Source organism: Electrophorus electricus, chromosome 1 (genome assembly GCF_013358815.1).
Source record: "Electrophorus electricus isolate fEleEle1 chromosome 1, fEleEle1.pri, whole genome shotgun sequence".
NCBI lineage: Eukaryota > Metazoa > Chordata > Actinopteri > Gymnotiformes > Gymnotidae > Electrophorus > Electrophorus electricus.
The window spans coordinates 4,512,458-4,524,024 of record NC_049535.1 but is presented as its reverse complement, the minus strand read 5'-3'; the positions used below and the strand labels follow the sequence as shown (position 1 = coordinate 4,524,024).

At 45.1% G+C, this 11,567-nt stretch overlaps 1 protein-coding gene and 1 non-coding gene across 27 annotated transcripts in view; one reads left to right on the top strand and one right to left on the bottom strand.

The window, feature by feature from the left end:
* Nucleotides 1-11,567, top strand: part of LOC113578078 (CLIP-associating protein 1-B) — a 41,267-nt gene that overhangs the window by 7,837 nt on the left and 21,863 nt on the right. For 25 of the 26 annotated variants that reach the window (XM_035531016.1, XM_027011193.2, XM_027011183.2 and 22 more), the window contains exons 3-10: nt 558-636; nt 821-924; nt 1,174-1,265; nt 1,355-1,430; nt 1,685-1,782; nt 2,013-2,077; nt 10,958-11,086; nt 11,205-11,281. In XM_035531016.1, the coding sequence (XP_035386909.1) occupies nt 558-636; nt 821-924; nt 1,174-1,265; nt 1,355-1,430; nt 1,685-1,782; nt 2,013-2,077; nt 10,958-11,086; nt 11,205-11,281 (720 nt within the window). Of the gene's footprint in view, nt 1-557; nt 637-820; nt 925-1,173; nt 1,266-1,354; nt 1,431-1,684; nt 1,783-2,012; nt 2,078-3,637; nt 3,678-10,957; nt 11,087-11,204; nt 11,282-11,567 lie in introns of those variants that run through there. The other variant, XM_035531091.1, reaches the window with a different exon arrangement.
* On the bottom strand, nt 36-167 carry LOC113579294. The gene has a single exon (XR_003410856.2). It is a non-coding gene; the product is annotated as a U4atac minor spliceosomal RNA (small nuclear RNA).

The window sequence follows — 11,567 nt, the reverse complement described above, 5'->3', positions numbered from 1 at the left end:
CTACCACTTTTAGCTTCCGTTTCAGACATAAGTGAGGTTCCAAAAATTGCACCGTAGCCTGAGCGTAGCCGCCCAGGTGATGCGTGATGTGTTGGGTAAGGTGTCAGCAGGGAAGATCTCACTACTCGTTCATTGACCGTCCCAATCCACCCCCAGACAAGGAAGGTTAGCGAAAACGTCCCCAATAGGGGGCATTGTAACATCGCATTGAATATTAGATCATGGTAACCGCAACAAATATCATTTGGCTTCATCGTTCTTTATCGATAACATAGAATAGGTCACACAAATCTGTTTGCAAGCAATATTTTCGAATTTATATTAAAAGTCACGCCACAAAAATGAAATGAAACGGGGTGTCTAAGCATTACCCATGATCCTTTGCTCGCCTAATTTGCATGTAGTTGATGTAGCGCTATCAAACGGTCTTTTGCAGTTTATTAACCGGAATGTTTTAAATGGATTTTACGTCTTCCATTTTTATCATGAGAACATCCAAAATTGATTTATTTAAAACTTTAAAAATTATTTTAATTTTTGATGTCTTTCTATTTCAGGTGGCGCTACTGGGAATGGACATAGTATCAGCTTTAGTAACCAGGTTACAGAGTCGTTTCAAAACTCAAATTGGTACAGGTAAAATACAACTTTTAAACAGTCTTTAAATTTTTTTCTTTTAAGTTCTAAAATGATACTTTATATTCTTTTAAGTTCTATGAATAGGCTTTATTTTTAAGGTCAGGGCAAGGTATTTCCTGCAGCTCATTGTGGATAATAAGCCTGCAAGTGATAGTACGACTGTGTCTTGCTCTGTTCCTAGTCCTGCCTAGTTTAACGGATCGTTTGGGCGATGCCAAAGACCAGGTTCGAGACCAAGCCCAGGCTCTGCTGTTAAAAATAATGGACCAAGCTGCCAATCCACAGGTAAGTTCTGACTCATAAGTGAATTGGTTTATGAAAATCAGCGATTCTCAGGTGTAGGACTCCTATATTATGTTTTTGTGTATACTGTACTGATACTGATAGTGGAAAAGCACAAATCATTCATGATTAATCTCACAATAAATTGGTAATTAGCTCATTATGAGCAGGAATAACATTACACCAGCGCAGGAACCCCTCGGGACTTTGTGAAGTCATACTTTGAAATGTGTAATTTGCCCTGGTATGCAGTACGTGTGGGACCGAATGCTGGGAGGCTTCAAACACAAGAACAACAGGACCAGAGAGGCCGTTTGCTTTTGCCTTATTTCCACATTAAATATGTATGTATCAGTTATCATCTAGTCTGTCCATTTCACAACAGTGGTTTGTCTTGCATGCAAAGAAGTTTTTCCCTTGGTCTTCCCTTCAGATATGGAGCCCAGGGCCTGACTCTTAGCAAGATTGTTCCCCATATATGTAATCTATTAGGAGACCCCACAAGTCAGGTAAGTACACTTCCTCTTTTGTATGCTTCTTCCCCTTTTGTTTGCTTTTCACTTGATGTTTACTTGAATTTGAGGTTAGTTGTAAAATCCTGGTCTTGGGAGCCACCTGGTGGTTATTGAAGGGACTGAATGGAAATTCATATATGCGTTCCATAACGTGGGAAATGATAATTTATTCATATTAATTTGGAAGTTCCTTATATCACGATAAAATCAACTGCACATGTTTTGTTGGTTTCTTTGGTCCTATCTAGGTTCGAGATGGAGCTATGAATTGTCTTGTGGAGATTTACAGACATGTTGGGGAAAGGGTGCGGATGGATCTTGGAAAAAAAGGATTGCCACAGTCACGGTACAATACAAATAGTTGTTTGTGCATCATAAGATTAATTGCTCCCGAACGTGATGTCAGAGCAAGTTACAAATGCTCCTTCTGAGCTGACACATCCGGAAGACAGAGTTCCCTTTTTGGTGTTTTTAAAAATTTGTTTATATATTTTATGTGAACAAAGTGGTTGGAACTGGATTCAAGTGCCATTGGTATGACTGAAGCCTTTTTTCCTTTCTGTGTTGCTCCATCAGGTTGAATGTAATTTTTAGCAGATTTGATGAAGTCCAAAGATCAGGGAATATGATCCTGTCCACAGGTGAGTGAACGCCGTCATACGAGTATCTCACACGTCAGGCTCATAAAGCCTGAGAGAGCCGTGACGCACAACCAGTAGAGAATCAGGTCTGCATGGATGTCTTACTCTATGATGATTCATCATCATCATCATCATCATTAATCGCTGGCAGAAGATTCATATGCCACTGCTACAGGGTCTCTGTTTTGTGTTGGGATCATATACATGTATCTGCTGTTCATCATTATGATACATTTTGTGAAAAAAAAGAATATCTCCTGCTTTTCATCTGACGTTTGTACTCAGTGTTCTCATTCAGATTCTGTTTTGGATATTATTCTTCATGGGATTGAGAAATGCTTTCTGCCTCGAAGACTGTGTGTGTGTGTGTATGTGTGTGTGTGTGTGTGGCGTTCTGGCTCCCATTACAGTGTTGCTGTGTTCCCTTTGGGCAGTGCAAAACTGGGGGTTAATTGTGAGTGCTAAAAGGCGGCATGTGTGTTCTTCGTGCGGGTCTCTTCCGCCCCTCTCTTCGCACGCAGCTATCGCCGCTGGCGGGGTTTGATGAGGCTCGCGGTGCAGTGCACAGACGAAGTCGCCGGTGATCAGAAAGAGGGCAGGAACGCATGCATTCATAGAAAGCAGGCGAGGTGGTTGTGTACGGTGAGACGTGCCATGCACGCAAGCTGTGCTGGTTCCTCTGCACCAGGGAGGGCAGCTGCCATCATGCTTGTGGTTCCCCGAGCAGCTGTATTGAGCTGTGTGTGATCAATGCTGTCTGACTGTTTGTCTGTCTGTCTCTGTTTCTTTTTCTCTGCAGCTGCAGTTTTATGGCCACTGGTCAATAACCGTCACTTAAAAAGCCCAATTATCGCTGCACTGGGCTTTCATAAGGACATGTAGAAGCAACATTTGACATTTAATTCACTTCCATATTTTGAAAGTTTTTTTGTTATATAGAAGTGCAGACTGGATATTTCGGGTTTCTCTTTCTTGCAGCTCTCTTTGAGGAAGTTTAGGTTGGTGTATTTTTGGACAGGTAGCAGGAATTTTTTTTTTTTTAACTGTCAAAACTGACCCTTCCGTAATACATTTGTACCATTTTTGCTTTGCATTTTGTTAATGAAAAAAAAAAACATGCATTGGGATTGTCTGGGCACTTGGAGTATGTGGCCTACAACATTAAACGACAGAGCGTATGAAAAGATATAGTGCTTTTCTGTTTTTGCCGTGCCTCAGGGCTTAGGGTGACCGCCCCCGAGTTCTCACGGTTGCAAACATAGTGAAACATTTAGGAGAGACGGGAGGAGGATCAGAGCTGCGATCGGGAGAGCGAGGTAACAGGGAAGCATCAACGGCAAAAGGGAGACGCCGCAGCCCGTGTGCTCTCCTGCGAGCGGCGACGCTTTGTGTACGCAGTCACAAGATCAAAAACGAGGGGAGGAGAGAGAGAGAGAGAGAGAGAGAGAGAGAGAGAGAGAGAGAGAGAGAGAGAGAGAGAGAGAGAGAGAAAGAAAAAGGAGGACTGCGCAGAGCCAAAGCGCGATAGATCGGCTCCGCACCCGCGCACTTCCCTGGGCTGCACCGCACGCCGGCACGCTGGACATGACGGCGGGGGAAGGTGAGCTTTCGGAAACCTCCAACGGGGTTTCAACCAGGCGTGCAGGCGTTCCGGTGAAGTTGATTGCGTCTCCGGGTGCAATCGCTGTCGCTCGTGTTCGATGACTGACCGCATTTCCATTCGTAATGGGGCAGGTGCACTTTTCCAGACCTCTGCTGGCAGTCCTTTTGCCCCCGTGGCTTCCGGTGAAACGCCTCGGTATGCTTTGAACATCAGCAGAAGCCGCGCGTAAAATAATCATGGTTTTGCCAATGAGGTTTTAATCCGGTGACAAGTGAGTCAGTGTTGTAACGTGATCGGTGTAGTACATTTTAACGAGTAGTGTAGCGTATTTTTATGAATTTGTCCTGAATCAGCAGCTTGGCCTTCTTCATGCCAGTTCTCACATTTCTTAAGAGGTATTAAGTATTTAGAATGATGACCTTAATATTTCATTGTGCAGGGCAATATCCAACTATGGATAAATGATGACACTTTTACCTTTTATTGCTTTAGTGGACAGTGAATATGTCTGCAATCTGTTTATTATGGTTGACTATTATTTGTTAGCGGTGTTTTACCAAGTATGACGTAGTCGTTTATGGACGAACTACAAAAACGTAGTTTGCAGGAAGAGCTTCAGCGCGGCTGTTTCTTACCCACATGGTCGTTTGTGGTCGAGGTGCTGACATTCAGGGTTGTGAGGCGAAACTCTAGGCTTCTCCGCCAGACCTCTCGGGTAAGATCAGAATGCTCAGAGGGGGAAAAACACTGAATGTTGTTTTTGTGTTCTGTTCCCTACTGGTGGTTCACAAGCCTCGAGTGCTGGGTGCACACAGCGCTGCCCACGTGACCTCGAAACGATGACCAGGTTGCTCAGAGCCTCTGAGAGGTTGGCAGTTTGGCACTGAGGAAGAACAGCGGGCAGATTTCTTGCTTTCTCCCCCTTTCCACTCTTTCCTTGTCTATCTGTCCTTCTCTCTCTCTCTCTCTCTCTCTCTCTCTCTCTCTCTCTCTCTCTCTCTCTCTCTCCTCAGTTCAATCCTGAGCTGTGGTAGCCTAGTTGTGGGTACTCTTCTCTTTTGCTAGGGCTCGTCTCGGTCTTGGTTTCGTGAGGGGCTGCCTGGCACAGATTGCTGAAGGGATTAAACAGCGATGACTGTTGCGTTTCCAGCATCTCAACATGCCTGTGTGCGTGTGCGCATGTATCTGTGCATATATCTGCGTGTGTGTGTGTAAGAGAGAGAGTGAGATATTGGAAGAATGCGCGTGGGACCCACTGGATATGTGTTGCTCTTTTACTTTGCTGAGCCCACACACAGCAGCGTGTCTCCAAAATAAGCCTTTTTTGTGACAACATTCTTCTCCATGTAGGGCAGCTATTTATTCCCCCCACGGCCTTTGTCCTTTTCAGACTTTGGTAAGCTTTAACCCACCTTCACTAAGAGATAATGTGTGTGGCGCATTCTGAAAAATAAAGACAAGGTTTAGAGGTGAGAGATTTCTGTGCAAAGCAGAGCGCTTTAATGTTGCCTTAATGTATTTTGATCAAGTGAGTTTTTTCCTGCCCCCCCAGGTGGGCATGTTAATTGCCTCCTGAACAGATTACCTGCTTTTCTCCATCCAGATGTATGAACTGCTCATTACTGTCTGTTATTGATTGCAATGCTACATTAGTTTTCCACCATTTCATGTTGGCCAACCACAGGAAGTTGCTGCATGCGATGATGTCATCAGGCTCATTTTGAGTCACTGCTGAATATCTTTTCTGGAGCTTCGGTAGTGGCCACTCTTACATCAGCAGAGGGCAAAAGCTCAGGTTCCATGACCGCTGTGTGAACGCCGGGACGGCTGCGTGATGACTGCAGGGATTGTATCGGTTTTCGTGGGGTGAGAAATGTCCTGCCCCTGCACCCTGTCTCCATTTCATCACACTTTCATTGCACCGGTTGGAGTCTCTGCTCAGGGCATTGCTATGGTGACAAAGAGGAGCGGCGCAGTTTGGCAGAGTGAGTTTGTTGAGTTCAGCCGCTCGGCGACTCACTCTGGCAGTTTAGAACCAAGTCGGTGACGGAGAGCACACCTTTAGCGTCTTCTCCCAACAGATGCCCAGGATCTCATTAAACTTTGTTACTTTGCATGCTCGTTCCTGTGTGTCCCGCCGGGACGGGCCGTGAGAAAATTCCTGTTATGAATGTGCACTGCGCTTCCGCATCAAGCATGGGTGACCTGTCGGATGGGGTGATGGCCTGCATGCGGTGCGGACCGGAGAAAGGTGCGTCTCCGTCTGGTGAGGGAGTGGTAGTGTCTGGCGTGGCTGGGGCCTTCTCCGCTGATCACGGCTCCACGTTGAGGGTCTGAAAGGCTCAGTGCGGGCAGCATGATGACCCCTACTATCCCGTTGCCTGTGCGGTGCCCAGCGCTGCCATCCGAGCGGGACAGGGCCGAACGGGCCTGACAGCAGATCGGCTAGGTCCCGAACCAGGAGTCACAGTGGGACGGCAGAACAGTATCAGAACGCACGGCCCACGGACCCTGGCTGTCGGCCGCCTGGTGCTGTCTGCCAGGGCTGTCACAGGAGAGCCATTAAAGAGGTGGCTTTCAAGGCACTGGGCTGAAACGTGAATGATTTAACATACAGTACAGACATCAGTAAACGTGACTAAAAGCACCATGTGTTTTGCTTGAAGAATAAACAAAAACGAAAAAAAAAATCAACCACAACCAAAAAGCAACAGCCAAGGTCATTTCCGTTACACTGTCCCCATCTGGATGGGTGCGTGTCCTAGTATGCTGGGGCCGTGCTGTGCTCTTTATGAATGGCTCTAGAGTCTCTGGGATTGTTAGGAATGTTATTTACAGTAGAGACAGCAATGAGTGTGCAGGCGTTAGAGAGCACGCTGACCTGATAGACCTAATAAGGAGTTATATGGGCCATCCGTACAAAGGCCGTTGGATGGAGCAGAGAGCAGGCAGCCAGCAGAGACATTAGGCAGTGATGCGGTATCGTGTGTGGAAGGGTGTGCCCACTGGTGGGTGTGGCTGTTGGAGGGTGTGGTTAACAGGGGTGTTGCACTTAGAAGGTCGCGTAGTGCATGTGGGAAATTAGGCCGTGTTTTAAGCGGCAGATGTAAGGGACGTGTCCTGACCTAGTTAAAACTCGCTCTTATGAGTACTGACCAATTATGAGTACCAAGCAGTAAAGAGGGGCCTGATTTTGTTTGTTTGTCATTCTTTCTAGTCATTTGTTTTTCAAAACCCAGTTAACTTTCCGTTTGTGAAATGCGTTCCTCATGGTAACTCTTCTGCAAATTCGAATTTGTTACTTAAGCACAGTAAACCTTCATTCTGGTTTAGGCTCTTTTCTGTGTTAGTGAAAAATAAGAGCTTTAAGGAACTGGAGCTGCATGCCTCCCCACGGCGTTCCAGAAGTGAACTGAGACCTACACCCCCCCAGTGTTTCAGCCCACTGTTTGTGTCTCTCTGTTGGACAGGGTTATCAGATTGCATTTGAAATGAAACCCGAGATTCTGCATGTGTCAGTAATTGATGAAGGTGTGGTGTTATGGGGCACCTCTTGGTTTCACTCTCTGCATAGACATGCACTGGGTTGTCAATGCAAGCAAATCAACTACAAATTATGTCTAAGAAGCTCCAAACTCAGCGTCTCAGAGTCTTTTTGTGCTGAATGTGTTGATCTGCCGGGATCCTAGTTTGTCATGTGGAGTGAAATCTGCCCTGGCTGTTTTTAACTCATTTTCTGAATGATGGAGTGGCTAATCAGCTGTCAGGAAGCAGACGGTCTCTGTTTTATCCAGGTGGGGACAGGAAGTGGGCATTTATTTAACAGCCTGGAAGTTACTGCATTAAGCGGAAACCTCGTTTTGTGTGTGTGTGTGTAATTTCCACATTTGCCTTCTCCCCTTGTATTTGACGTAGGTCAGTCCTCCCTGCTGAGAAGACCAACCCGCTGCCTTAGATTTATGTTGTTCAGTTGTTCTTTGTGGTTATGAATTAATTATTTCTCTGTTAATGGATTTAAGCCAGATAATATTCAAGTATTTAGGTTTTAAAGTCATATGGTTTTAGGATTACTTCCAACACATTTGCAATGCAGTAAAGAATAGCCAAGGGACATTTGAATGTTTGATTAGCTACATGTCTGAACTGTCTACTTGAGCCAGAAAGAACACCCAGTCATAATCTATGTACAGTTAGAGAAGGCTGCCACCTAGTGGAGAAATGTCATAATGTAAACCGTACTGCCAAACCGTACTGCCATTGAAAAGTAACTGATGACATGTGTTTTGTTGTAGTTTTGTACCCGGCAGTACAGTGTTCTCTTTTATAAGAGCCAAAGCAATAGTACTTTTGCTTGAATACAATAGGTTTTAATTTATTTTTCACTTCACCGTGTGCCAGACCAATATAAAGAGAGAGATCAGCATGACAAATTATTGGCTCCTGTGATTTCCTGTCTATGACTTCAGATGCTAGCTGTAGCACATGTATGGATTGAATTAGTGTGGATTTGTATTTATTGCTTTAGAATGTGAATGTTTGGATGAATGCTCAAAACGTCCTGCATCTCTTTGTGAGGGTAGTCTCTTTAATCAAGCTGCATTACTGAGCTGGGATTCCAGAAGCTTCATGAAACGCTTTCAGCTGTTGAATTCTACTTTAGGAATAAAAGTACAGCGGAAGGCCAGAAAGCAACTGTAGTCCAAATGTTTGCACATTGTATGGGACCTGGATAAAAACTCTGTGCCAACATGAATCACAGGTCTAACTTATGCAGGCTCTTGTTGAAATTAGGCTTCACTGTGTAGCTGGTGAACCTTTTGCAACACATTGGTCTGCGCTGTGGACTTCCAGTCCTGCATCTCGCTGTTCCTTATCCCTGAGCTCCCTGTTCTATGTGTATGTGTATGTGTGTATATGTATGTATATATATATATGTATGTGTGTGTGTGTGTGTGTGTGTGTGTGTGTGTGTGTGTGTGTGTGTGTGTGTGTGTGTGTATATATATATATATATATATATATATATATATATATATATATATAATATTATATTATATTATATTATATTTTCTGCTGAATTAACAGTGTGTTATCCCAGATCACGCCTGCAGTACACCATGTTTCTATACTGCTGTGATTCATTGTCACTGGTGTTGCATCCAAATGTGTCCCCTGTTAGTGCACGTCGGGCGACCTGCAAACACATCTGGCACCTTATTTTGATGAGGGTGCAGGATGGCCACTGTAGCAAGGCAGATGGTATCGTTTACACACCTCCAGTCAGCCAGTGACATTTTGGAAGGTGGCAGCTCTAATCCTAGTGTAAACACGTGACCTTAGCTAAAATTCTTTTTACATGCAAATACATTTGCTGATGTAGTTGAATGATATGGGTGGATGACAGTGAAGTTGGTTGTATATGTGTCCCCTCCCCCAGTTTAGCCACCCATCCCCCACCAAGTGTAAATGAGAGGTGGGGCCTACTGAGTGACAGATCAGCAGTGGTGTGTGCCAGGTCTCAGCTCAACACACACAGGAGGAGGAGGTCTGCTTGTGTAAATCTTAAGTAGGCAAAAAAGACACACACACAGCAGGCAGGCAGGGAAGGAGGAGAGAGGGAGGAGCAGAGGGAGGGGTGGGTAGAGGAGACAGGGTGAGGAATGAGGCCGAGGGGGAGAGTGTAGCGGCATGTTGAGGAGACTGGTGTGCCGGAGGATCTGCGGAAGTAAGCGCCTCTCTTCCTTACTATCGGAGGGAGGGAGGGCGTCGTACGGCAGTGCTGGGTGTGGAACAGGAAAGGCTGCGAATGGTATCTAAGCTTCATCTGAGTGTGGCACTGGAGCAGAGCGGTGACTGTGGCAACGACAGCATTGTCACGGCCGGAGCCGTTAGTCTAGTGGGAGCGACGGTACTGACACGGCCGGAGCCGTTAGTCTAGTGGGAGCGACGGTACTGACACGGCCGGAGCCGTTAGTCTAGTGGGAGCGACGGTACTGACACGGCCGGAGCCGTTAGTCTAGTGGGAGCGACGGTACTGACACGGCCGGAGCCGTTAGTCTGGGCACATGCTGTTATCCGACTGGGCTTTTCCTGGTTTGGGTCATTGTGAAAGGGGAGATAAATGTGGGAATGAGTATTTATATTTCCTTAAATCCCTTGCTGTTTTCAAATGGTTGGTCTCTGTCATATATGATAACTGTGAGGCTGCATGTGTGTGTGCTTGTGTGTGGTGTTTGTATTTGTATTTTGGCTTTGTGTTTGCTTACAGTAATGTTTGCACGACAGAATATGTGTGAGAAAGAGGTGTTGTAAATGATGAATGGGAAATGATGTCTTCGGCAAGCTGCTCTAGTATATGAGTGCATAGCTGTGCGTGTGTCTGTCTGTGTGTGTGTGTGTGTGTGTGTGTGTGTGTGTATGTGTGTATGTGAATAATTCATTAGAATTGATTGCTGGTCAGGCACATTTCATTGCTCTGCCTCTTATGTGTGTGTGGCTCAAGGGAAATTGTATACACAGCTGACGGCTCCCTAACACTTCCACACTAAGGTCAAGCTAGACGAATCAGTGCCCTTCAGAGAGGAAACCCTTGGCCAGGGGCACCGTAGATAACTGGCACTTATGTCACTTCCAGGCTCACCCAGCATGCACCTGACGTTACAGTTACCCCAGCATTCACATAACATACAAGCTAACTTAGTATTTAATCCACAGCTGTCTTCTTGACTGAATTTACATCACCTTTCCAATACTTGAATCTGAAAAAAGTAAGCAAGCAGCTGATCATACAAACAAACAAACCTATACGTGGTTTAAAAAAGCTAGCTGTATCGCAGCACAGCTATGAGTTTGTTTACTAGATGTTCTGAAAGTTGGAAGTGTTCTGGGAAAAACTGGTTTACTTCCTTTTGTCGGTTTAAATTATATATACATGGTAACCAAAACAAGTCATGTAAAACTTCAAATGGTTAGAGATAAGTAAGTAATTCACACTTAACCTGAAGAAGTGTCATATTGTAATAATTGATTTGTTTTGTTTGTGGAAGATATGCCATATTTTACTATTAGTTATTTTTTTACATCTGCCAGTTATTCCACCTGTCAGTGAGCAGAAGCAGCAACCAGTGTATTCCTCTGAACTCTGTACAGCCAGAAGCGCAGCCGAGCGGGCTATCAAGTCCTCTTATAACCCAGATATAGTTATGTTGTAAGTAAGTAATATATGAGTTATATGTATGTCATATATGCATTTGAAAAAATCTCTGCTGTCTCTCTAGATAAGAACATAGATGATGATGATTCTGTGGACGGGGGGCGCTCTTCCTCATCCTCTAAGGGAGCGGCAGCAGTGCGGCGAACAGGATCCATGCATCGGCCAAGCTCCGCCTCCAGCACCAAGAGCACAGGTTAGCCCCGCCCTTTGTTCTCGAAGAAATAACAAAAAAAACACTCCACTGGAGCTACGTTTTAAAATAAGTGCTGGAATGGAGTTCAGAAGGCACTCAGGTGTGGACCTGCCCGCAGGAAAAGAGGGCTCGGGTGCCGGTGCGGTGGACGAAGAAGACTTCATCCGCGCCTTCGAGGATGTTCCCGCTGTACAGGTGAGACCACTATACCCAAGCACTCACTGGCTTTTACCACCTGCTGTAGGCTAAGAGAAGGGAACTCTGGAACTCTGGAAGTTGTCACCCCGTCTGAAGATGAATGCAACAAGACCATTATCGTTTATTCCTGCTGATGTGTGTCAATATTGTTAAATATCTCAAAATTGAAAACAGATCTAAACTATTTTTTGTACCTCACAAATGTACTAACAACAGGTTTTGATATTTGGTTTTGATATTTTGATATGATTGGCCTTTATTTACAGTGTGTCACTCTCAGTTA